The 24,677-nt window shown below is 43.8% G+C and overlaps 2 protein-coding genes across 5 annotated transcripts in view; one reads left to right on the forward strand and one right to left on the reverse strand.

Annotated features, from left to right (window-relative positions):
- mob2a (MOB kinase activator 2a) overlaps nt 1-18,610 on the forward strand; it is a 70,888-nt gene extending 52,278 nt beyond the window's left edge. For 3 of the 4 annotated variants that reach the window (XM_010905151.5, XM_029114920.2, XM_029114919.2), the window contains exons 2-5: nt 8,762-8,922; nt 11,150-11,243; nt 16,280-16,404; nt 16,692-18,610. In XM_010905151.5, coding sequence (XP_010903453.5) covers nt 8,762-8,922; nt 11,150-11,243; nt 16,280-16,404; nt 16,692-16,999 — 688 coding nt within the window. In that variant the 3' untranslated portion in view covers nt 17,000-18,610. Of the gene's footprint in view, nt 1-1,207; nt 1,392-8,761; nt 8,923-11,149; nt 11,244-16,279; nt 16,405-16,691 lie in introns of those variants that run through there. The other variant, XM_029114918.2, reaches the window with a different exon arrangement.
- A 1-nt stretch (nt 18,611) lies between these two features.
- Nucleotides 18,612-23,007, reverse strand: kcnj11 (potassium inwardly rectifying channel subfamily J member 11). Its single transcript, XM_010905149.4, has one exon. It carries the CDS (start codon nt 22,527-22,529, stop codon nt 21,366-21,368), a length of 1,164 nt encoding a protein of 387 aa, XP_010903451.1. The 5' UTR covers nt 22,530-23,007; the 3' UTR covers nt 18,612-21,365.
- Between the last annotated feature and the right edge of the window lie 1,670 nt (nt 23,008-24,677).

Genomic DNA, 24,677 nt, shown 5'->3' on the forward strand with positions numbered 1-24,677 from the left:
ATGAAAAAACATTGTCCTTTTCATTCCAGTGCGGCCGAGCTTCAGTGTTGAGCGACTCTGACCTAAAATCTGATTAATATTTATGATCTGCATGATGTGGGCAGAGGAAGACCTGCTCCCTGATCAGCACTCCACTTTGAAGCTTTGTGTGTTCAGACTCTGGTCAGTAAACAGGGACTGGAGGATGACTTGGGGGAGGGGTGATGTGTTGGGACACTAGGAAGAGAATTGAGGGAGGTTTTTGTTGCTTTTGTCTTCTTGATCTTTTATTCTGACTTTGATGTCGTCAATTTCCGCTGACAACACTGTTGCAGGCCTGTGTCAGGATTGCTCCCCCTTTGTACTGTCAACACTGAAGATCAATATCCACCGAGTTCACATTGTGTAACGCTTCTAGGATCCCCAAACGATCCTAGAAGCGGTTTTGTTTCACTCATCCCTCACCTGTTCACCACAAGTCCTGGTGTCCCAAAGTCAAGTCTCTACTTGCCCCGTCTGTGGCCCGCTCCAGGTGAGGTTGAGTCAAACGCAAGAATGTGGCCTCCGCTGTCTCAACATGTTGTTGTTTTTTTTGGGTCTTTTTTTATCTGCACCAGTGAAGAACTGAAAGAAAACCAGCACACAGTAAAACTAATAATATTGTGCCAGGTGTGTTTGAAACCCAAATGGACTTAAACTGTTTTTCGCTAGCCAGCATTATATTGGAGTCAGACTCCCTTAATGCAGCTATTGAGATGAAGGGAGGCCTGAGCAACATTCATGTAGTTGACCGTTACTATTTAATAGAATAAAAAAAGTTTTGCGTACTTCATTTGGTTTGTTTTTTCTTGTGAGTAGGTGTAATGGTACTGTAACAACTGCATAGTCGTAACTTAGTTATAACATAGATATAACTGACCTTGTACACAGTTAATTTGTAGCTCGATCGTTCACTGGTTGCATTTGTAACGCTTTGGAGTGTTTTGTAGCGCAGTCGTGTACTATGTAGGCAGTAGCCTATTTCAGCCTACCTGGCTTGCTTGGTACTTTGCGACAACTTTTTAATGAAAGGCATGGACCACGTCCACATGAGCATGGTATGACGTACTCATTATGGGGTGGCTCTACATTTTTCTCACCTCAAGGGCTCTCCTTTCAACCCATTGGCTTGAAATGGAAAAGGGGGCGGGAGGCTGCGCGAGCCACACAGAAATCAGAATTGTATTTCATTTGGGATCCTCTTTAGAGAGGAACTATTCGGATACAGAAGTTTTGTGAAGTTTTTCCCATTAAACTATGGTCGGAGATTACTGTCCTATTTCAGGCGACAATACGGATATGCACTCACAAAGGAACTCAAAAAGCGGATTAAGCTGTAAAATGGTCCTTCAGGCGGTGGGCAAAGTATTAAGGTAAATTGAAATAGTCAGTTCACTTTTCCTCAGGTTTAAAAGCTGTGCCTTCATTGTAATCTTTGCGAACTGTGCCTGTAATGTGAAGACGCCGCAGCAGTTGGCTCGCGACCGTATACGCATGACAGCAGCATGCTTGGTTTATAGTGGAACTTTCCACAGGACAGCCGAAGGATTCACTCTCAGAATAAAGACTAGAATCTCTAGCCATACTGTCATTTTCATGTGGGTTAGCATTCGTCTCTAAATATCCTCTGGGTTTGATGCGACAACAGCTGATACTGAGTTTTGCGATGTTCAATTCCAGACGCATTAAAACATCGGAATATAGCCTACTTTTAGAAAGAACGCGCTATCGTTTTCCGTAGTGCTACTTTCACATAAGCAAAAACATACTATTTTATCGTTGCGGTACTGTATTCTTCACCGCTCAGAAAGGAAATCACTGCCTTCTTCAGCTGCAAATACAGGTTTATTCGACTCTCAGGTTCCGGGCTAGCAGCAATTCACTATATCAGTGCTATTTGACTTGGCCTCCAGTACTCAGCGACTATTCCGCAGGTTTCCCCGGCAAGACTGAACAAGAGCAATGTGATATGTCTCCTCAACCCATAAATAATTAAACCACCAAGTTCCGTTTGATTAAATTCAAGAAATCTTGCATATGATGTCTTGGATATGGAATAGTTTGTTATATTCTAAATTAGCAAATGGTTATGACTAGATGCTTTATCAGTATTTTATATCAAACTTGAACCCACCTATTAAAAAAACGTATACTATAGATGTACACTGCACAGTTACGTAAGGCAGGACTTTTTGGTTGCCTGTTTTATTGTTGCGTTCTACATATGTAACTAAGACTTAAAGAATGTCTGACCCAAATACCAGTGTTAGTTACGAATGTGTTCGTGCTGAAAACAAATAAAATTTAAACACCGACACACTGAAATGCGTTAAGAAATCCTTTGAGGGACTCTTGTGTAAAATACCATCTAAGTCATACATGCCATGCCAACTTCCTCATACCATAGATTGGATGGGCATGGTTGGAAGTAGACATTTTTGCTTTCTGCCCTGGAAACACAGTGAACCCTTATACCTGAGAACAAACACACCCATATGCTTGAACTCAGACCCACCAGCCCAGAAATGTTCAATGTCTGTGGTCATTATATAGTTAAAAACTTCCCTAACCTGTGTGAATGTCTGAAATCCTGACAAATGGAGAGTGGACATGGTGGTTTCTTGTACCTGCTTCCACTTCTGTGACAGGTGTTTTCCCCTCCTGACCTGCCAGACAAACAGATTAAAATAATTAAGGGTTCATAAGTTTGTCTCCTGTCTTGGGTTTCTGTTGTACAAATGCATTATTATACTGTTGTCATGGCAATGTATTACATTTATCTTAGTTTAGCAAATACCAATTTGTCGAAAATAACAGGTAATGAAATTTTCTACTGTAAATGTCTCCTTTCAATGCCTCACTTAATTTACTTTGGAATACCCAAGCAGTTTTAATCAGTTGATGCATGTACACTTACTGCTGTTGAAAGTTAAATGGAAAAGTAAAAAAAAGTTGAAAAATGAGGGAGACAAAAGTTAACAAGTAGATTTCAGGAAATAGGGAAGATAGCACACCTACCCCCACCTAGTCAATGAGTGAAGCGACGGAGAACAGGGGCTGGTGTGAAGACTGGGGGGGCATGGAGACCATGGTAACATTCACACCAGGTGATGTAGGGGCCGGGTTACTAGGCCCCCTTCGTAAGAAAAGTCACACAATGATATTTTGAGCCTTTTTGACTAAAGAACAAGGCCCTCCTCCCTCCCTCATGTAATCACGTATGTGATCTGATGCTTGGGCTCAGTGAACGAAGGGTTGGGGGAAACCTTGCTATCCGATCTAGTCAGATTGATACTTCAAGGGCCAGCAGGAAAGACGCGTTAATAATGCTAATGAGCCCTGGGTTTAAGCTGCTGACCCCCCTCTCACAGCAGTCTGTTGTCATGTTGATGACCCTACATGATGGTGTCAGCAGGGGGTCCTTGTGGGCTCAGCGGGGCCATGAATTGGGGGTTTGCCCTATTCAAGAGCACGGGTCAGGAAGGACGTCCTGCCTCAACATATTGGGCAAGGGGTCCTCTGTCAAATCAAGTGATCTTTTATGGTTGTGGCGGTGTACTACGTTAAAGTGCATTCAGCTACGTTAATGTACATTTGAGTGCGTTCAAGTACTTTAAAGTAAATTAAACTACGTTAGGACAACGCCCATGGCTGAAGACAGTCCATAGTGTTATTAGCCTTGATTGACAGTTTGTCTAAAATGTAGTAGAAATCAGATATTGCCATTGTTGCATATTTCCACCCTTTCTAGCTGAGTTGTAATGTGGAGAGTTCTAGCCGTACTCCTGCGTCTCTCTTTATAGCCCAGTAATGGCTGTCGTGGCTTGGCTGGCTCGGCACGCTCCTCTCCGCCTGTGGTTTTTCACAGAAAAGAACCATTGAAGTATAGGCTACTCCATTTAGATGCCTGAAATAGAGCTGCTGTTCTAACTGGAAGCAAGCAATCTGAAGCTGAATATACTGAAGCCAAAGTCTGTCATTACAAAACAGAGGAAAGCTGTGTATACAGTGCTGTTCAATTACCTTAAACTTATTGATCCTCTATTCCAGGGGGACTGAACATTGTCAATAATCTTCGAACAAAGATCACAAGGATAACAAGTTGGGTCTGAAGAAACTTCTTGGCTTTTCTGGCCTTTTACTCATCTTGGACTTATTTGTTAAAAAAATAAAAAAGCAAACAACAGGTCTTGACTAAAAGTGACCCACAGAATTATTAGGGTTGTTGTACTGGTTTATTTTTCTGGGTCAAAAGAAGAAACTCTGTTGTATTTCTTGGTCAGTCCTCCTCCGCTACCCTTATTTAAGATACAATAGTGTGTTTCTCACGTGAAGAGACTGCTGGCTGGCTGGTATTGCATTATCACATTCAATCCAGTTGGTGAGAAAAGCAGCATGTTCCTCTGCTGTGGAGTTCACCCCCACATACCAGAGATACTGGAAAATGCACAAGTAGGCACTTAAAATCCATCGTAACCGGGAGAGACAAAAAACTCACATTGTCTGGCATAGATTTGTTGCTTACGCTGCTGGTTATCCTCTGAGTCATAACCTGCAAATATCATAGAAACAATGTGTTTTTCCCTCTAGTGTTTAGGCTTTTTTTAAAGTGGGGTTAAGTGTTCCCTGATCAGGGCTCTGTTAGCTGGAAGCCATCTTGTTTACGGGAATTGTGTTGGATTGAAGCAAGTGCTGTTCTCTGTCACAGATTGCATTAACCACTTCCATCTGCCAATCGTTACACGCCTCCCCAATTTCACCAAGCTAATTTAGGCAAGAGTTGTGCAATATTGGGCTTGACGGGGAGGTGCCTGCGGCTATGGGGAACGTCAATAACACTGGTAAAATCAACGCACCAGGGTGCGCAAATAAAAACAAGGAAGTTGGCTTTACATTTTTGACTCCTCTGGTTCCAGCCCCTTTTAAGTAGCAGGATGTTCGTCGTTGTTTGCGGAATGTATGCATGTCTCAATGTTGAGGTGCTAACTCAACATAAGGGCTAGCAACGTCTACAAAGGTGCCTAGGTTCTAAATACGTTACCTAACATTGCTGGAAGCATATAGAACTTTTTGGTAGCACGTTTTAGTGAAACGCTTTCGGCCAATTCCAAGACAGATTTGTGTAATTGGAGGCCCCACGTGCCGAGGTTATTCATTGGAAACCTGTTTGGATTAAACAGTAACTGGCTGTTTTGTATTTATACCTGCAAGAAGGCTGCCTGTTCTTTTTTTTTTTACCAAGCTTCTGTTTCAATCTGGTACACTGCATATTCAGCATTTGGCAGTCATACAGCATATTTCGTATAGGTCAACCAGTTTACTCCTGATAAGGGGACTGCCTTTAAACAGATGGCTCTCTGAAAACTCGAAAGAAAAGCTTTAGAGATCCGCAACGGATGGTTAACCTATGGATTTCCTCCACTCTGTGAGCTGACCTGTCCGCTGGATTTCCCACTTCAGAAAATGGTCAGAAACGAGTATCGCACCCAGTCGCCGTTCTCCTCAGACCGAGCTGTCCGTTCTCGCCATAATCCCTCCTCCAATGTGAATTGAGGAAACATTTCATCGTGCTGCACTGCCCTTCAAAAGCACCAGCAGGCTGACTGTCCCCAGCCTAATTATGAAAGGAATTATACCCCCTGCTAATAATTAACACTATGCTCTGTCCTCTTTCCACCTCCATGTCCTTTACTGGGGCCCCCTTTCATTTTTTCTTATAGTGGTTCCCTCTGTGATCCCTTTCTGTGAGCTCAGCCTCAGGCCACTAGTCTCCCCTCTGACCTGTTTCACAGGTCCCGGCCTTTCTCTTGATCTTGCCGTGCCCACCGCCTTCGTCTGCCGACTCTTCCCATCTCTTTGTAGTTCTTACTCCTTTTTCCACACCCAGAACTTTCTGATCTGCCCTTCTCACTTCGATGTTGCCGTGCCACCATGCCAACGTCTGGCTCTCCCTCCACCTACCTCTTCCTTTCCAACACCTCTCTGTACTCCCTCCTATCTTACTACAAGCAGCGTGACAGTCTAATGGGATCTCTAGCGGTTTTGCTACACCTTCTGTCATATGACACTGCACATCTTCGGATATCGTCAGAGCGCACAGGAACATTTCAAAGACTTCCACAGAGCCCTCAGAGAACAACCGGGCCTCTGTGAAACGTCTTAGTCTTTCTCACTCTTTTTTTAAACATTTTGTTTCACTGAGCCATTTCCTGTCATTCCTACTGCCTATTTTTGTCATTTTCCATAACCCACCGCCTCTTCGCTGTAGTATGACGACGTATATTTGAGAGTCATTAGTTTATTTTAGGAGAAAGAAAACTTTGTCTTTGCCAGCCCCCCTCCCCTGATATAGATACACAGACACACACACACACACACATTACTGTGCCTGCTCTTGGTAAAGGTCTCCCAGACAGTGTGTTTGCCATAAAAGGCATTGCATTCTTTCTCGCCAGGCCTGGCTAAGCTAGACCAGACCAAGAAGCCAGGGTGCATGTCTCTGGGAACGGGCAGAAAGTTGGCACCGCCTGGCCCTCGGGAGGAAACTATGCAGTCATGCTCACCAGCCGGGCGTCTTAAGACTATGCTTAATCGAGGGCTTTGAAGCCAGCGACTGAAACGATAGCGTTTAGGGCAAACACAGCGATCTTCTATTCAATAAGATTACTGGAAGCGTGCAGTTCATGTTTTTTGTGAAGACTGTTGTGTGCAGGATGGTTTGATGTCTACGGGTGATATCTGGAGGGAAAATAGACATGAATGAACACGCCCAAAGGACCGGTGTTAATCTGGGATGAATAGTGAGTGGGAGAGTGTTTGGCTGTCTGTCCTCCTAATTTCTGTTTTCATTTCAATAACACACCTCAGATCTAATTGAAGCTCCTAGTTGGGTCCTGGCAGGCCATGCTTCCGTAGTATTATTCTTAGTGCTTTCATTGATAGGCCCCTTTTCTTTATTTTTATTTTTTTACAGTAGTGATCAGGAAGTGGAGTTGAATTGCACTTGATTTTGGGGTCATGCCTCACATCTCTCAACTCCGTCCGTGATAAGGCTGATGCAAAGTCAGACCCTGGCTGTCCTATCACTTCACCCCCCCCCGACCGTGCAGGCCACCCCCATCACTCCCCCAGTCTCTCGCAGCTGGCCATTGCTCCTCACCGCACATTGCCTCACCAGCTTAGACGCGACAGCTGCCTCGCCATCCCAATCATGCAGTCACGCTCCAGAACTGACCCCACACTCGCCGTGCATGTTTTACATGTCCAATCTGCATCCTATCAGTTCTTGTGAAAGTTTGTTTCCGACCGCAGAGGACGGTCTTCAAAGTCCTCAAACGTGAAAGGCCTACAGGTCCAGACATGGCCTGTACATGTGAAGGGGCTTTCTGCTGCGTTTGTGTTTGTGTGTGTGGCCGGGAATGTGGAACGTGGGTAGAAAGTATCTTTTTCTTTTGCTGCATTTTCTGTCCTGGTAGTGTCCACGCTCCCAAAGGTTGTGGTGTTTTTTTCGAGGTGTTGATTAGTTCCCATGGATATTGCGGGGGGTTAATGTAATTTCTTTCTTTCTCTCTTTCTGAGAAGTATTTGACCAGTTCTGAGTCTTGGCTGTGGACAGCCACTGTTTTCTCCTTCTCTGGAAAACAAACTAGCAGTTGTCTTGAGTTTTGGCTGGCCTCCGCTCAGCTCCTGCTGAAAAGACAGAATGTTTATGGCCTCTGGTTGTCAGAGACACGCTGCTCGCGCTCCGTTCCTGCTGATTCCGGGCTGCCTTCAGTCCTCCAGGAAATGGGAGCTGTAAGTAGGATGAAAAGGGAAAGGCTACAGCCAAGAACACAGGAGGGGGTTGTGGGGAGTATATTGTTTAGAGAGAGAAGGGAGGAAGACTAGGTGGGGAGGCTGAAGGGGGCGTATCACCCAAATTCCGGTCATTGGAATCAGAACTAATTCAGGGAGCCATGTGATGTAGAGGGATGAAGGGTTAGAGATAGAGAGAGGAACATGTCCATTTCAAATGCAAGTCATTATTTACAGCAGGACGCTCATTTTCATAAGCTCAGTTCAAACACAGACTTTGACATTCATGAAGAGACTCCAGAAAATTGCAGAACAAACGTAATACAACTGTCAGTGCTGTAGTGGCGATTTTGTCTCAAGGGAGCCAAGCCATAAGGGTCCCGCAATGCTGCTTTTGTCTGGACTCGTCTAACTAGCCTATTTACCCATTTGACCTTTAACCCCTACATGATGTGTCAGTGGACTGGCTGTTTGGGTGAGGGGAGGGTGTCAGCCGGAGGCCATAACCCTGGAAGTGTAGTGGAAGTGTGACATGACTGTGGCATGCTAAAAGTAGTGCTGGAAGGCAGGGCCATACGGCCTGCTAGCTGTGTGGTAACTGGCCTTTACGGCAGGTCAGGGGTCATCGTCCGGGTCAGGTACAGGAACAGAAGGCTCTCTGTTCAGACAGCGGGTGCATGGCCCTTAGGCTAAAAATTCCAAAGACGGCCAAGACGGTGTGACCCTGATCTGCAGGTGTGAAACACTGGGTTGCCTGATAGTAGAGTCTAAAGTGCTTACAGTCATTTACAGTACACTCCAGGTCCCACATTTTGTTAAAAGTTCATTCTGTGCATCTAAAGGACTGCTAGCTTAGCTACTCTACTGGCTTCTATCAAAGCGACAAGTTCTAAACAGTTCCTTGCTGTCCCAGTGCATTGCTCTAACCACTCCCCCTCTCTGTCTGCAGGAAGTCTAAGACGAAGCCTAATGGCAAGAAGCCGCCAGCGGAAGAGAAGAAGCAGTATCTGGAGGCGGAGTTTACGAAAGTACGCGTGGTCGACTTCGACCTCAAAGAGCTGGTGGTGCTGCCCAGAGAGATTGACCTCAACGAATGGCTCGCCAGCAACAGTGAGTTACCTGCAGCTAATAGGATATAAAACACATTTGGTTGGTTTGTGACAACGGCAGAATCATCGTGTATTGCCACACTAATATCATCCCGCCCCTAATTTGTGGATAGTATTGAGCTTTCGCTTGTCTGCACATAAATAAAATGCTGCTATATACTCAACATATTCCCTAATAGATGTCCCTGGAACTGGAATCTGAATGTCTACATTATCAGTGCATTTCTTCTCTTCCATTAACAGCAGTGAAGCTTAACACTTAAGACATTCTGATCCAGTTGCAGCTGATTTTATGTTTTGTAATAACGTTATAAAAGTCCCTACAGGTCTGAGAAACAAATCCTTCAGACCATTTTACAACCCACTGATTCTTCTGTGCAGTGCCTTTTCTGTCTTCATCTGAAACAGTTAACCTTACATAAATCAACTACCTTTTTTTTCTGTCTAGTTAGATTTTTTTGTTTCTCCTTTGTCCAAAAAGTTTTCCCTTTGAAACACAGTCGTATGCTGTAAGTCGATGACAATGCTGAACCACATTAAGAGACTTCTTTTGATGTGGAATAATGACATCAGACATGAAATGGTAGCGTGTAGATGTCCTTTAATTGAGTTGGTTAGCAGTGTGCCTGTAGCCCTCATGAGAGCAGAGTTCGTTACAAATGGCCACTGGTTTGGTGCAAATAGCTGATTATGACGATATTGTTGTAGCAGGTAGGTTACATTGTAGAAACAGTGAAGTTTAACAGATGGACAGGAATTTTTTTTTGTTTCAGAAAGTTTAATGAAAGTTGGAAAAGCATCACTGATGCTTGTGTTTGTTGATGATTTACTTCGGCAAAATTAATTGAACGCTAATGTTAAATAAATTTACAATATATCCTACTACAGGAAGAAAATATTCAGTCAATTTTTTTTGCCATATATATTTCTTGGGCATTTTCTCCTTTATTGGACCGCAAAGTGGTGAAAGGGAATTTATTTGAAAGGTTGGTTTTTTTAAATCTGCACTGTAGCTGTACGTGCATATCGGATACAGCTGCTTGGTTGATCGTCCATCATAGAATGCCTTTCTCAGTATTGTTTAATACTGTTTTAGTGTCTGTATTCAATGATTTTATAGGGTCCTTTAAAACTTCTGTTTCCTGTCTTCTGAGATGTCCTCTCAGTGGGTTTAGAGGGGGTGGTGTTATCAGTCTGGGTGTGATGGCTACTGACTACACAGCGTCTGCCTCTGAAGGCTTGTTTGGTCTGCCTCTGAAGGCTTGTTTGGTCTGCCTCTGAAGGCTTGTTTGGTCTGCCTCTGAAGGCTTGTTTGGTCTGCCTCTGAAGGCTTGTTTGGTCTGCCTCTGAAGGCTTGTTTGGTCTGCCTCTGAAGGCTTGTTTGGTCTGCCTCTGAAGGCTTGTTTGGTCTGCCTCTGAAGGCTTGTTTGGTCTGCCTCTGAAGGCTTGTTTGGTCTGCCTCTGAAGGCTTGTTTTGGAGACGGCATGTGAACGGCCAGGTGCCCAGCAGAGGGACATAGTAAAAGCCTTCCTTTTTTGGCTGTTGACAAACAGTCTTATGTAAATCAAACTAAACGTGTTTTCGACTGTAGAAGACTGGATTTCTTTTTGCAGCTCGAAACCAGCGAGTTACACTACAAGGCCAAGCCCGGTTCACAACTCTTATCAGCCGCTAATCGAGTTGGAATACCGATAGCTCTGGTCTTATCATGGGAAGAATGTGTCTGACTCGGGCCACCCATGTTTCTGGGAACCATAGCAGTGTTGAATCCCATGCAGGTTCGCCCACAAAAACGTATTTGCAAAGAGGAAATGGGACGAACGTGGGCAAAAATAGCCTTCTTGAATGGAGCTGATGGTTGCCCCCCCAACCCCGTCTCGCCTTTGGTCATACCTGAGGCAGAACATGTTCTGTACCCATTGAACGCGTGCCTGGAATATCAAGCATAGTGCCACAAGGTTAGGACATTTTGTTAGTTGCCAGCCTTACACTGCAGGGCATTTTGTTCAAGATCTCGGAATCAGTTAGCCACTTATCAACTAGTTGATTAGCGGCCTCTGTGTTTAACGTACGTAAGCCATTTGAACGTGTCCACGCCTTTTAATTTGTTTTATTTGCTACTTTCTGTGTAATAGGAAATGTGGGCATTTTTGCGCCACCTCTGACAAACAGGGTTTGACTGTGAGCAGCCTGGGGGTAACACTGTGTTTCTGTTCTCTTCCCGCAGCGACAACCTTCTTCAATCTCATAAACCTGCAGTACAGCACCATCTCAGAGTTCTGCACCGGGGACACCTGTCAAGCCATGACGGCCTGCAACACGTAAGTTTTCACCCCCCCCCCCCCCCCCCCCGCCATTGGTTTATTCATCAGCCCTCAAGCCTTCCATTGGGTTATTCATCAGCCCTCGAGCCTCCCATTGGGTTATTTATCAGAGGTCTCGCGTCCCATTGGATAATTTATTAAGGCGGCTCTGACCCAGCCAAAGCCCAGCTCTTGATAGGAGGCGCTTCTGAGCGTGGGGCTGACCTCACTGCTCAACTGAGAGGCCCCAGAGAATGTTTTCCCACCATGCAGGCTTGTCTAAGATGTTTTGTCGTCTTATAAGGGCTGGCACCCTTGATGTCTTGCTGGTGAACTGTGGATTTCCTCGATAAAGGTCCAAGATAAAATATGAAGACAATGACATCTCTGCATTTTAGATTTTTTGTGTTCCAAAAACGGAGTATGCATGAAGGGGCTAGTTAGCTAGAAGTTCAGGTCTGTCAGAAAACGGACTTTCCGTTGATGTCCCGAGGCATTGCTACACCTCCCACCACCTTGTAGTTTGTCACTTGGTAATAACACACGTCGGGCCGGAGGATCTTGTCAGCCTTCTTCTCAGCACCTTTTTTGCGTTCCAGGTCAACATACCTGCTCTGTGTTGTTCTCCATCTACAACTGCAAACAATCGAGGAACACATGAGGAGTTGTGCAATGTCTGTTCAGCTGTACATTTAGTTGCTTATTCAGAATTCAGCCATATTAAACAACATTGGACGGACTTGAGTTACCAGAATATGAAAATTGAAGGGTAGATAGATATTAATGTGTTCATCTCAAGTGGTCCTTAAACAGAAGTTGTTCATGAAGTCTGTGCAAAGAGACTGTGCTAAGCGATGGTACCTAGCGCTGCAGTTTGTTCACCAAATACCGAAGCACTCCTACAGGAGTTAGAGTAATGTACATACATCTGGAGGCCTATTCATCCCTCTGTAGAAGAGCGGGGTAGGTTGAAAAAGTGTTTACCCAACAAGTTGACCCTGTCAGGGCGGGTTGCTGTTATCAAAGCATGTGTCTTTGTAAGGGGCCGTTCTTGCTTGTACATACTTAGGACCTGAAAAACCGGATCCCCAACACATTTATGCTAATGCACATTAGGCTCACACACCACACGCTCAAACAAACCAATGTGTGTCAAACACACACAGGTGAATAATGACTGAGGCAATAATCAACAGGCCTGGAGGATTGACAGCAGGATTGTGACAGATTCATCATCACATGATACACGTTTGACCCCGTTAACATCCACTGTACTTTCCCAGGCTAACTTGTCTGTCACGATTAGCTAGTGGGATGAACGACACCCTGAACAGCGGGATGTACAGTTTTTTGGTTAGCTTCGTCTTACATTGAAATGCCAGGCTGCAAAGTAGCAGACGACAAAACGTGTGGAAGTGCAATAAACGGAAGCTCTGTTGCTCAGGTGACATGCTCCCAATGTTATGAAATCAGGTGGTAGCCATTGACTCTAGCAACTCTGAAGACGCCCAGTCAGGCTGTGAGGTTCTGAGATATTCCCCATTTAAACTGTCAGCCTATCAGTTTGAAATGTCTTGTAGTCTTTTTTTAGACACACACAGTACTCACCGTATCTCCCCTACCCCAAACCAGCCTGGACTCGCTAATAGTAGTGATGGCCAAACGAGGCTTCATTTGGGTTGTTTTAGCAGCAGGATATTATGCTGGCAGCACTCAGATTTTCTTCATCGCAATAAAAGCCATAATTGAAATGCATAAGGCAATATAGTTAATCTAGTCTGTAAAAAAGAACAGAAAAAAGCAATAATAGAACCAATATTAAACATAAAATGTACAGATTAGATTGCTTACTATATTGCCTTATATATTTCAGTGATGGCTTTTAATTTGAAAAAGAAATTCTCAGTTAGCACTGGTCACATAATACAGTGGGGAGAGTATTTGATACACTGCCGATTTTGCAGGTTTTCCCACTTACAAAGCATGTAGAGGTCTGTAATATTTATCTTAGGTTATTTATTAACTGTGACGAATCCAGAAAATCACATTGTATGATTAAGTTATTAATTAGCATTTTATTGCATGACATAGAAAAAGAAAAGCAAAACTTAATATTTGGTACAGAAACCAAATATTAAGTTTGTTTGCAATCACAGAGATCATATGTTTCCTGTAGTTCTTGACCAGGTTTGCACACACTGCAGCAAGGATTTTGGCCCACTCCTCCATACAGACCTTCTCCAAATCCTTCAGGTTTCTGGGCTGTCGCTGGACAATACGGACTTTCAGCTCCCTCCAAAGATTTTCTATTGGGTTCAAGTCTGGAGACTGGCTAAGCCACTCCAGGACCTTGAGATGCTTCTTACGGAGCCACTTCTTAGTTTCCCTGGCTGTGTGTTTTGGGTCGTTGTCATGCTGGAAGACCCAGCCACGACCCATCTTAAATGCTCTTTCTGAGGGAAGGAGGTTGTTTGGCCAAGATCTCGCAATACATGGCCCCATCCATCCTCCCATCAATACGGTGCAGTCGTCCTGTCCCCTGCAGAAAAGCATCCCCAAAGAGTAATGTTTCAACCTCCATGATTCACGGTTGGGATGGTGTTCTTGTGGTTGTACTCATCCTCCTTCTTCCTCCAAACACGGCGAGTGGAGTTTAGACCAAAAAGCAATTTTTGTCTCATCAGATCACAAGATCCTTCTCCCATTCCTCCTCTGGATCATCCAGATGGTCATTGGCAAACTTCAGACAGGCCTGGAGATGCACTGGCTTGAGCTGGGGGACCTTGCGTGCGCTGCAGGGTTTTAATCCATGACAGCGTAGTGTGTTACTAATGGTTTTCTTTGAGACTGTGGTCCCAGCTCTCTTCAGGTCATTGACCAGGTCCTGCCATGTAGTTCTGGGCTGATCCCTCACCTTCCTCATGATCATTGATGCCCCACAAAGTGAGATCTTGCATGGAGCCCCAGACCAAGGGAGATTGACCGTCATCTTGAACTTCTTCCATTTTCTAATAATTGCGCCAACAGTTGTTGCCTTCTCATCAAGCTGCTTGCCTATTGTCCTGTAGCCCATCCCAGCCTTGTGCAGGTCTACAATTTTACACAACTCTCTGGTCTTGGCCATTGTGGAGAGGTTGGAGTATGTTTGATTGAGTGTGTGCACAGGTCTTTTATACAGGTAATGAGTTCAAACAGGTACAGTTAATACAGGTAATGAGTGGAGAACAGGAGGGCTTCTTAAAGAAAAACTAACAGGTCTGTGAGAGCCGGAGTTCTTACTGGTTGGTAGGTGATCAAATACTTATGTAATGCCATAAAATGCTAATTAATTATTTAAAAATCATACAATGTGATTTTCTGGATGTTTTAGATTCCGACTCTCATAGTTGAAGTGTACCTATGATAAAATTTAAAGACCTCTACATGCTTTGTAAGTAGGAAAACCTGTAAAATCTGCAGTGTATCAAATACTTGTTCTCCCCACTGTATCTTGCTGCTAGAAGAACAGTAATGAAGCCTTGTATGGCCATCACTAGCTAATTGTATACTGGTCCCTTTTGGTAAAGGAAGAGGAGGAGCTTGTGGTGTTTAAATTCAATCATATAAATGTTAGAGGCAGGATTCTACACAGTGCCTATAGGTTTTGCAGCTGTTTGTGCGTACTGAAGCACTTAAATGAAAACTGTTTGCTGAATTCTTTCTTTATTACAATGCACATTTTTATAGCATGCGATATGTTCCTTTTTAATAGACTAAACACCTGTGTTCAATATGATTTGGACAAGCTGTGTGTATTTCTTTATTTTAATAATTATCATTGTCTTCTGTTTCATTCTTTCATTACTGCACCTTCTTTAAGGAAGTGATTTTGCAATACAAGGTATTTTCTAATGGCTCTTGTTGCTTGCATCTAACCTGATGTAGCAGCTGTCAAATTTAATTTGATCTGGCCATTTAATAATATATTTTAATGCTTATTTCACAAACTACTGTAAGATTCCAGCTGGCTGTACTTCACCAGCTTAGCTTCCTAATTTGGACCTTTGCAATATTTTCATGCTTCTGCCTAAGATTTAAGGCATTTTGACCAGCTCTGTTTTGTGACATTACAAGAGTATATAAATAAACGCTGGGAAAGCCATTGGATTGTGTGTATGGATTTATTGCTGGGATGTCAATATACTTAATAAATACAACACACTAATCAGTCTGTCAGTATAGCCCAATAACCCACTACTAGTTGTAAGTAGATGGGCTACATCAATAATGACATTGATAATAATAGTGTAATGGCTTGTTCAATATGTTTTATTAGTCGTTGTCAAGTCTGTTCACCAGCACGGTGTCCCCTGGTCGTCTGTGCCATGCCGGCCATGTCTGGGTCTGTACCATGCCGGCCATGTCTGGGTCTGTACCATGCCGGCCATGTCTGGGTCTGTGCCATGCCGGCCATGTCTGGGTCTGTGCCATGCCGGCCATGTCTGGGTCTGTGCCATGCCGGCCATGTCTGGGTCTGTGCCATGCCGGCCATGTCTGGGTCTGTGCCATGCCGGCCATGTCTGGGTCTGTCTGGCCAACTCATGATCCCGCGTGGCCATACCCCGAGGCGGCCAGGCCTTCAGTTACAGCCGCCGGCTAACTAGGTCACCCCTCTCCGGAAATGTTTGACCAGTCAGGGTGACCGGGGGGGATCAGTGTCGCGTTACTCTGAGGCTGCAGCGAATCAGACCCAATCAGGAAAGCCCAGGGCAGAGGGTTCACCAAGTCCGCTGGAATGAAAATATGCACACATGTCTATGTTAGGAGCTGGCGGGTTTGACTCGGTCCGTGCTGGTGGCCTGTTGGGCACGCGCACACACTTGCACATCTGAAAACGCTGTGAATGTGCAGGCAGTCATATAGGTTTTTGTCGTCCAACCCGACCATTTGAAGGATTCAGCATTTTTCTGTGTCTCAAAGCACACCAGTAAGGAAAGCGTATTGTCTGGTGCATTCTTTCCAGGTGATTGATCGTGTGGTAATAATAAACCACTTCTCTCCCTTTCTGTGTCCAGGATATACTACTGGTATGATGAGAGGGGGAAGAAGACAAAGTGCACGGCCCCGCAGTACGTCGACTTCGTCATGAGCCTGGTGCAGAAGCTGGTCACAGACGAGGACATATTCCCTACAAAATATGGTAAGCTGAGACCCAGTCAGCGCCTGCAGTGCCCCCCGGTGGTCACTCTTCAGGGCTACAGCCTCCACAATGTCACGTTGAAGCCGGGACCCTGAAGTATGCCACTCCCGCCCCCTAGTGTCTCAAGCAGTGAAGTCTGAAATGTTTTGGGCACTTGAATGGGGTTACAATAACAGGATCTATTTCAATCAAAATGGCTCCACTAGCATCCGCTAAAACCGTCTGCTTTAGTTTTAACCACGCTCTGTGTCTCTCCTTTCGCTCTCTCCCCGTTCCGTTCTCCGCAGGTAAAGAGTTCCCCAACTCGTTTGAGTCGTTGGTGAAGAAGATCTGTCGGTACCTGTTCCACGTGCTGGCTCACCTGTACTGGGCCCACTTTAAGGAGACGGTGGCACTGGACCTGCAGGGACACCTGAACACTCTGTACGCACATTTCATTGTCTTCGTGAGGGAATTCAACCTGGTCGACCCCAAGGAGACCTGTATCATGGACGATCTGTCCGAAATCCTCTGTGCCCCGGCGCCCCCCGCCCCCGCCGCCCCCTCCTCCCCCGCCCCCTCCCCCTCCTCACACAACCACGTGACGGAGAGATGAGCGGAAAGGGGTCGTCGCGTCGAGCCGCCCCGGGACGAAGGATAAGGACGGAGGAGGGATGGAGACAGAAATGCCCCGGCCCCCTTCTTGGGCCCCCAGCCCCGGCAGCAGGACTTAGAGACCTTCCATCACCTTTATATTTCACTCCGACACCAACCACCCAGAAGGAAGGAAGGGGGGGAGGTTTTTATGGGGGGGGTTGGGGGTGGGTGGGGGGTCGGGGGGGGTGTTGTCACGCCAACAGGAATTGGCGTCATCATGTTCCTCCCTAGGGGCTAATCCCTCCCATCTGCTCTGCAATTTAAACTAGGAACAAACAATGTGTTTATTTTCCTATTCCTTTTTATTTTTATTTTTTTATTTTCTTTTTGTGGAACAGTTTTATTCGGGTTTTATTTAGTTTTTATGTTTCCTCATTGGCGACAGTGTCTGTTAATCCTTCCCTCTGTCTGTGCCCCCTACCTACAGTACAGTTCAGGACGGCGGCTCTGCTTTGCTTCAACATACTAATTGTACAGTGTTGTTATCAAGGTGACTCTTTATTGTATCGGCTCAGCGCACCCCCCTAGTGGTGGGAGGATTGGCGGGGGGCACGGAAGGGGGGAGGTCACTGCGCTGCCCTTTTGTTTAGCCACGTTACTGCCTGGTAGGGCGATTCTAGCCAGTCACTGTTTGGGGTTGTTACTCCGGGGATGATTCAAGCTCCTCCTACTCAGGACCAGAGAACACAAGTCACTGGTGCGGAGAGAAGTACTTCTCCTAGTTCTCCCTTCCTTCCTCTCTCATTCTCTCAGTCAGCGATATGTCTCATAGTCCCCTTAAATATTCCAGTTGTCATTCTCGTGTTACTCTAGTCTAAATAATCCCTCTGTGTACCCCTCTAACAGCGCCATCCCGGAGGCCACCAATAGGGGGCAGTATATGCACAGGGTGGCACTGCCAGGCAAGCAGGTAGATAGAGAAGATATAAAGATTGTATATTAGATATTTAATCTGACCAGACATGCAACTACCAAGTCAGACCAGAGACCATATCTGGTTACGGGGAGGGTGGTTCTGACCTCTTTCCCAGGGAACAGAGCTGTTTGCTGGGGTGCGATACAGCGTCAGCCTGCCCCACCCTCTCCAACAGCACAGGAGAAGGACAAAGACATTGGCACATGTCTGCAGGCCCAGAAATGGGGAGCGGTGGGGTGTGGTCTGCGTTGCTGTTCTGTATTGCTGAAGAAACCCGTCTCTTGACTATACCCGCCCCAAGCCCAAACCCCCTGACCTTTTATTTTTATTTTCCCTTTAAAATTTGCTTTTTTTAAATTATAAGAGGAAACTAGTTCATGGAAAAGAATAATGGCACCCTTACACATGTATAGAAAAAAAAAAATGCACATTCTGTGTCAATTTCACTGTACTGAGAGTGGCAAGTGAAAATCCGTCAAACAGGCCTCTGTATCAAGGAGGATGTGGGTTTAAAATTATTTTACTTTTTTTTTTGTTTGCAGGGTTCTTCAGTTCTGGCTTTCATTTTTATGTATTTTAATTATTAACTAAGTTAAAAGCGATGTAATATTTTAAGCTCTGCGGATTATAATCGAATAAAAGACAGAAATGCCACTGTGTCTCATGTTGTTTATTGTCAAACTAGATTTGTCATGATAAGGACATAGTTTCACTTTTCAAGGACTCCTCTGTGTATGGTCCAAATGTCCTGGACAGAACATGTCAAATGCTTTTTAAAAGGCAAATCCAACTTTATTTTCAAGTCAAGCTTTACGTAGGACTATCAAAGGCCATAGATATTTTCTACCATAAGTAGTGTAAATCAGTACTGTTTCCGTCCAGTCCTTCGAGGGCCCGGGTCTGCTACAGGTTTCAAACTTCAAATGAGTGGTCTTAACATGGACTCTACCGGGATCTAAAGTCACCTGCCCTGATTTATGAAACATGCATACCATCAAATTTGATCTTAAAATTATCGCATGATCATTTCACGACAATATTAGGGTGTATTTGTCGTATCCTTACAATCAAACGCACGTCTGGTCAGGGACTGTGTAAACCAACGTCAAAAAGTAAGATGATGCTTGATTCACAGTAAGACCCTCGAAATCACGAAAACCAACAATCAACAGCCTCAGTAACAACAACCACTTATTACCAATTATAATAATAGGTAATAAAAAATAAGAAGCACATAGGACGAAGAAACTTATCAAAATGTTAAATAATGTACCACTACCTTATCAACGTATGATGTATTCCTTTCACATTGTTGCAGTTTTTTAGACTTGTTTGTCGACATGCGTTTGTAAGGTTTGAATTGCCTTTGGGTAGGCCTTTGTGATGCGCTACACAAAAAAACTTGCTTTTCACTCATGCCTATAGTGTCGACATACTTGGAGATCATAAATGGCCACTATAATTTTAGTGGCTGGCATCTTGATTAGCTAACCGGTAAATTGACTGGTGGGATTATACATGAACCAGTGTTTGTGGGTCGAGCTGTATTCCTAATAATGGCAGAGCTTGCTCTTCTAAAGGGCCCTGGCTCTTGTTTTTTTTCGTGGAAAATGATTAAAGGTTCATTAGCGGCTTCAGGCTATAATTCATGCAGAAAGCTGCTAATTCATTTATATGTTGATGACCGTCACACCCGCATAAATAACGGGTGTATGTAATTAAACACAAGTGCAGCACGTTCTCGTGTCCACAGCTTCATTCGATTTATCAATCTGCGATTACATCTCAGCTCATTTCGAAGAGGTGTGATAGTTTCGTAAATCACACTTGGTGTTGATCGTATGTTTCTCCCCACGCTTGAATCTGAGATCTCTTCTGAGGTTTCATGAATCAGGGTCAATTACTTTTGTTTGTCGTATACTTGTGTCTATGGTAAGCGAATACAGCATTGAACTGGGCCACAAGAAGAGTGTTTTCCAATGTGTTCAACTACAATTGAGTCTCTTCCAATGTGAACAAAGTACACAACTTTTTATAACTTTGGAAATCTATCAAAATGCATTCCACCACATGTGCATATGTTTTCATGTGAGCAACCTGAGTAAGAAGGTAGGGGAGACCGGGGATGGTTGTAACACTTCCAATTTCTCTAATCAGGAACAAGTTACGAATCATCTGATTCACTCTGCACTTGCTCAATTTAATCCTTATTTCACATGTGAATAAGTAGCACCCCGTGGCAGACACAACTATTTTTAAAAGGAAAAAAACTACATTTGAGGTAAGACTTTGTATTTTTTTCCCTCGTTAATTTTTGTGATAGTATTGCCAGCTATGTAATTAAATTCATCAAACTTAAATCACGTTTATTGTGTGTCTATCTAGATATCTTTCATGCAAGTTGTTAGTTATAATGTTTTACCTATTAGCTGTAAGGTAAGCTAGTTAATGACTATAGGACTCTGGGTTAGTTGTAACAACAAGAGTCTGGGTTAGTTATAACAACAATTAAAATGTTACAACCTACTATATGCAACATTTTTGTTGTAGGCCTGTATATGTTTTCTTTGAATTTCATTATGCCTAGACTGACGGTAACAAACAAACACAAAAAATAATATTCAGTAATGCTCATTTTGTTCAAATGTATTATGTTCAAATGTCTCTCTACAATGACTGACAGTAACTAACATACTTCACACACAGACCAATTATGTTAAAAAGTAATTTAAGTTTTTAAATAAAAAGCTTTCCATATAATTTTTTTGTCATAATTATTTTTTTATATTGTTACAACTCACCCCATGGTATATCATAATGTTACAGTTCACCCCAGGTTATGTTACAACTGACCCAGGCTATGGGGTAAATTGTAACATTTTACTGCTTGTGTTTGAGACTAAACCACAAATGTTTTGTCTGTGTTACAGATATAACAGCTACGCCAACTAATAGCAGACAGGTAACTCGTTTGTAGACAATTTTGAATGCACTGGCTTAAAAGAGCTTCAAGATACAGAGTAGAAATGTCCGAAATGTTACAACTATCCCCGGTCTCCCCTACTTTATACGTGCATATTCTGGGATTGATAAAACGGCAAAACATTCAGGCCCCTTATCTCCTACAATGCTTCATTCAATAGTTAATTGCAATCGATAGGGACCACGTGGCTGTTAGGCAACAACAGTGTTATTTGATCCTAGTCCTGGGTCGTATACCCAACAGGTTTACAGGCTTTTGTTTTAGCAAAGCATTAACTCACTGGATTTATGTAATCATTCCTTTGTTGAAGCCGATGTCAGCACTGGCTAGAACAAAAGCCCGAGCGCACTCAATAATCAATTAAATTATAATCATATTAAAATTATTTTATATTAAAAATTCGTCCCAACTATAAAAGTAGGCTATTTAGGCTAATGGGCTGATGGTGTGCTGCCTCATTCGCATAGAGAGTCGTCGCTTTCTCACGGATGGCCGCGGGGTGGCCTGGTCGTGCAGTTTTAACCAGGCAGTGCCTCCATTCTCATCCAGCTTCTTGGCACTGCAGCTGGGGGTCGGTACTCGAACCGTGTTACCGAATTTAGAATAGTCCACCGCGTACGTGCCTTCCTCCACGGAGATGGTAGGCACAAAGCGCTGCCCCCACAGTATTTCCTCGGAGAGGTAAGACGTCCGGGCTTGGGTTGTTATCCCGGTTGTTTCCACCACTCCCTCCAGCACCACTATCACCTCAATGTCATTATTCTGCAAGTCCCCTGGCGACAGGTCGTATAGGGGGCTGTCTTTGTTGATAACGTGACAAATGATAAGAGGGGCCACCAGGAAAATACCGTTGGTCCCCACTGGGTTGTCCATGTGAATGTCGATCTGGTCCAAGGGAATCACCTCGCCCTCAGGAGTGGTGCTGCGCATTGCCACCTGCATCCGCACGGTGGCGCTAATGATCATGCTCTTCCTCAGGTCCCCTAAACGGATCATGAAGCAGAGCTTGTTATTTCGGATGGATATGACTGCGTGCTTGCTGAAGATCAGGGTCTCGGCGCGCCGGTTCGCTTGAGCGGTCTTCATAAAGATACACCCTAGCATGATGGCGTTAATCAGCAAGCCCACTATGTTCTGAATGATAAGGACTACTATTGCTGACAAGCATTCCTCTGTGACCATGCGTCCGCCGAACCCGATGGTAACTTGCACCTCTATTGAGAAAAGGAACGCAGAGGAAAATGAGTTTATGTCCGTTACGCACGGAACAAAGTCATCACCTTTTTCATCCAGGTCACCGTGCGCAAAAGCAATTAGCCACCAAGCCATCGCAAACAGCAGCCAGCTGCATAGAAACGACATGGTGAAAATAATAAGTGTGTGGAGCCATTTTAGATCAACTAAAGTGGTGAAAACATCCTGTAGAAACCGTCCCTGTTCGCGAATGTTCGTGTGGGCCACATTACAGGTTCCATTTTTGGCAACAAACCGTGCCTTCCGCGCTTTTGTCGTGAATTTAGGCTGCTGGACATCCTCAGCCAGTCGTGTCAGCAAGTAGTCGTCCGGGATCAGTCCTTTTCGGGACAACATAGTGCTCCCATAGCCTTCACTTTACCCTGGACCACTTGACTATGATTAAACAGACTACTACTTTGTGTGTGAAAAATAATAATGTCCTCGTCTGAAATGCGTCTTCTAACCGAAGGTGACCGCCATTGACAGTTCTCTTCCGAAAGACAGCAGCTGCCCGATGATCGAGTCTTGTGCTGTCATCTAGTTTCAAAAGTATGTGCACTCTTCACATTGCCCCAATCCGGATCAGACGGGCGCACCACCATAGCTGCCCCGGTCCCATGAGATTCCGCATTCAGCTGCCTCTGTCAGTCATGCACTGCAACACGATAGTTCCTTCGCAATTAACGCGCAATGGTCTGTCGCGCTTGTCCCATGATAAAATAAATTAGAATAATTTCACAAATTGGCCAACCTATTACAACTTCTATCCATTGAATCAGTAGTGATGTAATCAACGACTAACCCAGTGTTTTACGCAGAGGTCCATTGTTTAAAGGAGTAGGCGTACTGCTTTCTGAAGCGCAGTGCTGTTTACGTGGTGCTGAGTACGCGCTTCGTTAGTGCGGGGAAACGAGCTTGAATTGGGATTTTGAAGTCGTTAAGACAGACCTTCGTTCTCTTGTATCTGATCAGTATTAAAATTATGGCAACATTTCCCTCTAGGTTTCAGTTACCTAAATTTGATGATTTTAATAGTCTTGGAACATTTTCACATATACCGTTGAAGGCTTTTGACGTTCCCAAATAGATAACATTCTCAAAACACTATATTGGCATAAAATCATGCTGTCTTAATGAAAACCTATAAAACAGACACTTAATGAAATAGAAAAAAGCGTTGACTAACTGACAATTATGATTGGCTTTTTTTGTCCTAAAGTCAAACATTTTGGACTACACTGAGGGGACTGTCTACTGTTACTGTATGGACAGTTGATGTTTTTCTTCAGACAGCAACAAAATAATGATTATGATTATTTTAGGCACCACAATATAAAACGTGTGTAAATTCAGTTTAACTTGCACTGCAATATTTGTGCTTTATACTGGTCTACTGCTTCTACCAGGTGAACCCTTTGCAGATTTTTCACTTTTCATGAGGTGTATGAACACTGGATAATTAAAATAGGGACATTGTCAATATTGCTATTGCAGATTTGAATTAATCAGCCTGTATTTATCTCAGTTATGGCTGATATTCATTCAACACTGAAAGTCAAAATCTATTATTGTAATTTGACTTGGGTTTTATGTAGAGAACTGTTTTATAATATAATATAATACAAAATGTTCCATTTCTCTTTTTGTACATATTTGAACGCAAGGATATTTGAGCTAAATTCCAACCATATTTATTGATAAAGGTAACCCAAGTTTACAACTCACAGTAAACATTGGAACCATTCCTTTCAAGAAAAATAAACAGACCACTGGTAATCCATATAGGACAGGTCAACCCACTAAATTCATACCAAAAGATGCTCAAAGAAGCCTTTAAGAACCCCTCTTGCCCTTATCAATGTCAAAGTGCATGAGTCAATTGTCAGAAATAGACTGCCCAAACCTGCCCTACATGGGAGGTCAGAAAGGAAGAATCCTGAGCTCTCTGAAAAGAATATTAAGACACAACTGACGTTTGCCGGAGAACACCCGAGTGAAGACCAACTGGAAGAATATAGAACAACTGGAAGAATATACTCTGAAAAGACAAGTCGAAGGTGGAGTTTTTTGGTTGCAATCCTAGGGGATAACAAAACACTACCTTGGAAAGAAGAATCTCATTCTCATCATGAAGCATGGAGGTAGATTAGTTATGGTTTGGGTCTGTCCCAGGACCTGGCCAATTGGTCATCATTGAGTCAACCATAATCTGGAACCAAACATGGGTCTTGAACTGGACAATGTTCCGAAACACACAAGTAAAGCTAAAACAGAATGGCTCAAGAAAGATGAAATGGAAGGTTATGGAATGGCCTAGTCAAAGCCCAGATATCAGTACTATCAAAACTTTATTTTCTGGGGGGTCTTGAAGCAAGCCATGATTGCGAGAAAGCATAGGACATGACACAATCAAAGAGGTACTGTAATGAAGAGTGGGTTAAATATCCTCCCAGTCAATATAAGACACTGACAGATAGTTACAATAATTTTTTATTATAAGTT

The sequence above is a fragment of the Esox lucius genome, chromosome 19 (genome assembly GCF_011004845.1).
Source record: "Esox lucius isolate fEsoLuc1 chromosome 19, fEsoLuc1.pri, whole genome shotgun sequence".
Classification (NCBI taxonomy): domain Eukaryota; kingdom Metazoa; phylum Chordata; class Actinopteri; order Esociformes; family Esocidae; genus Esox; species Esox lucius.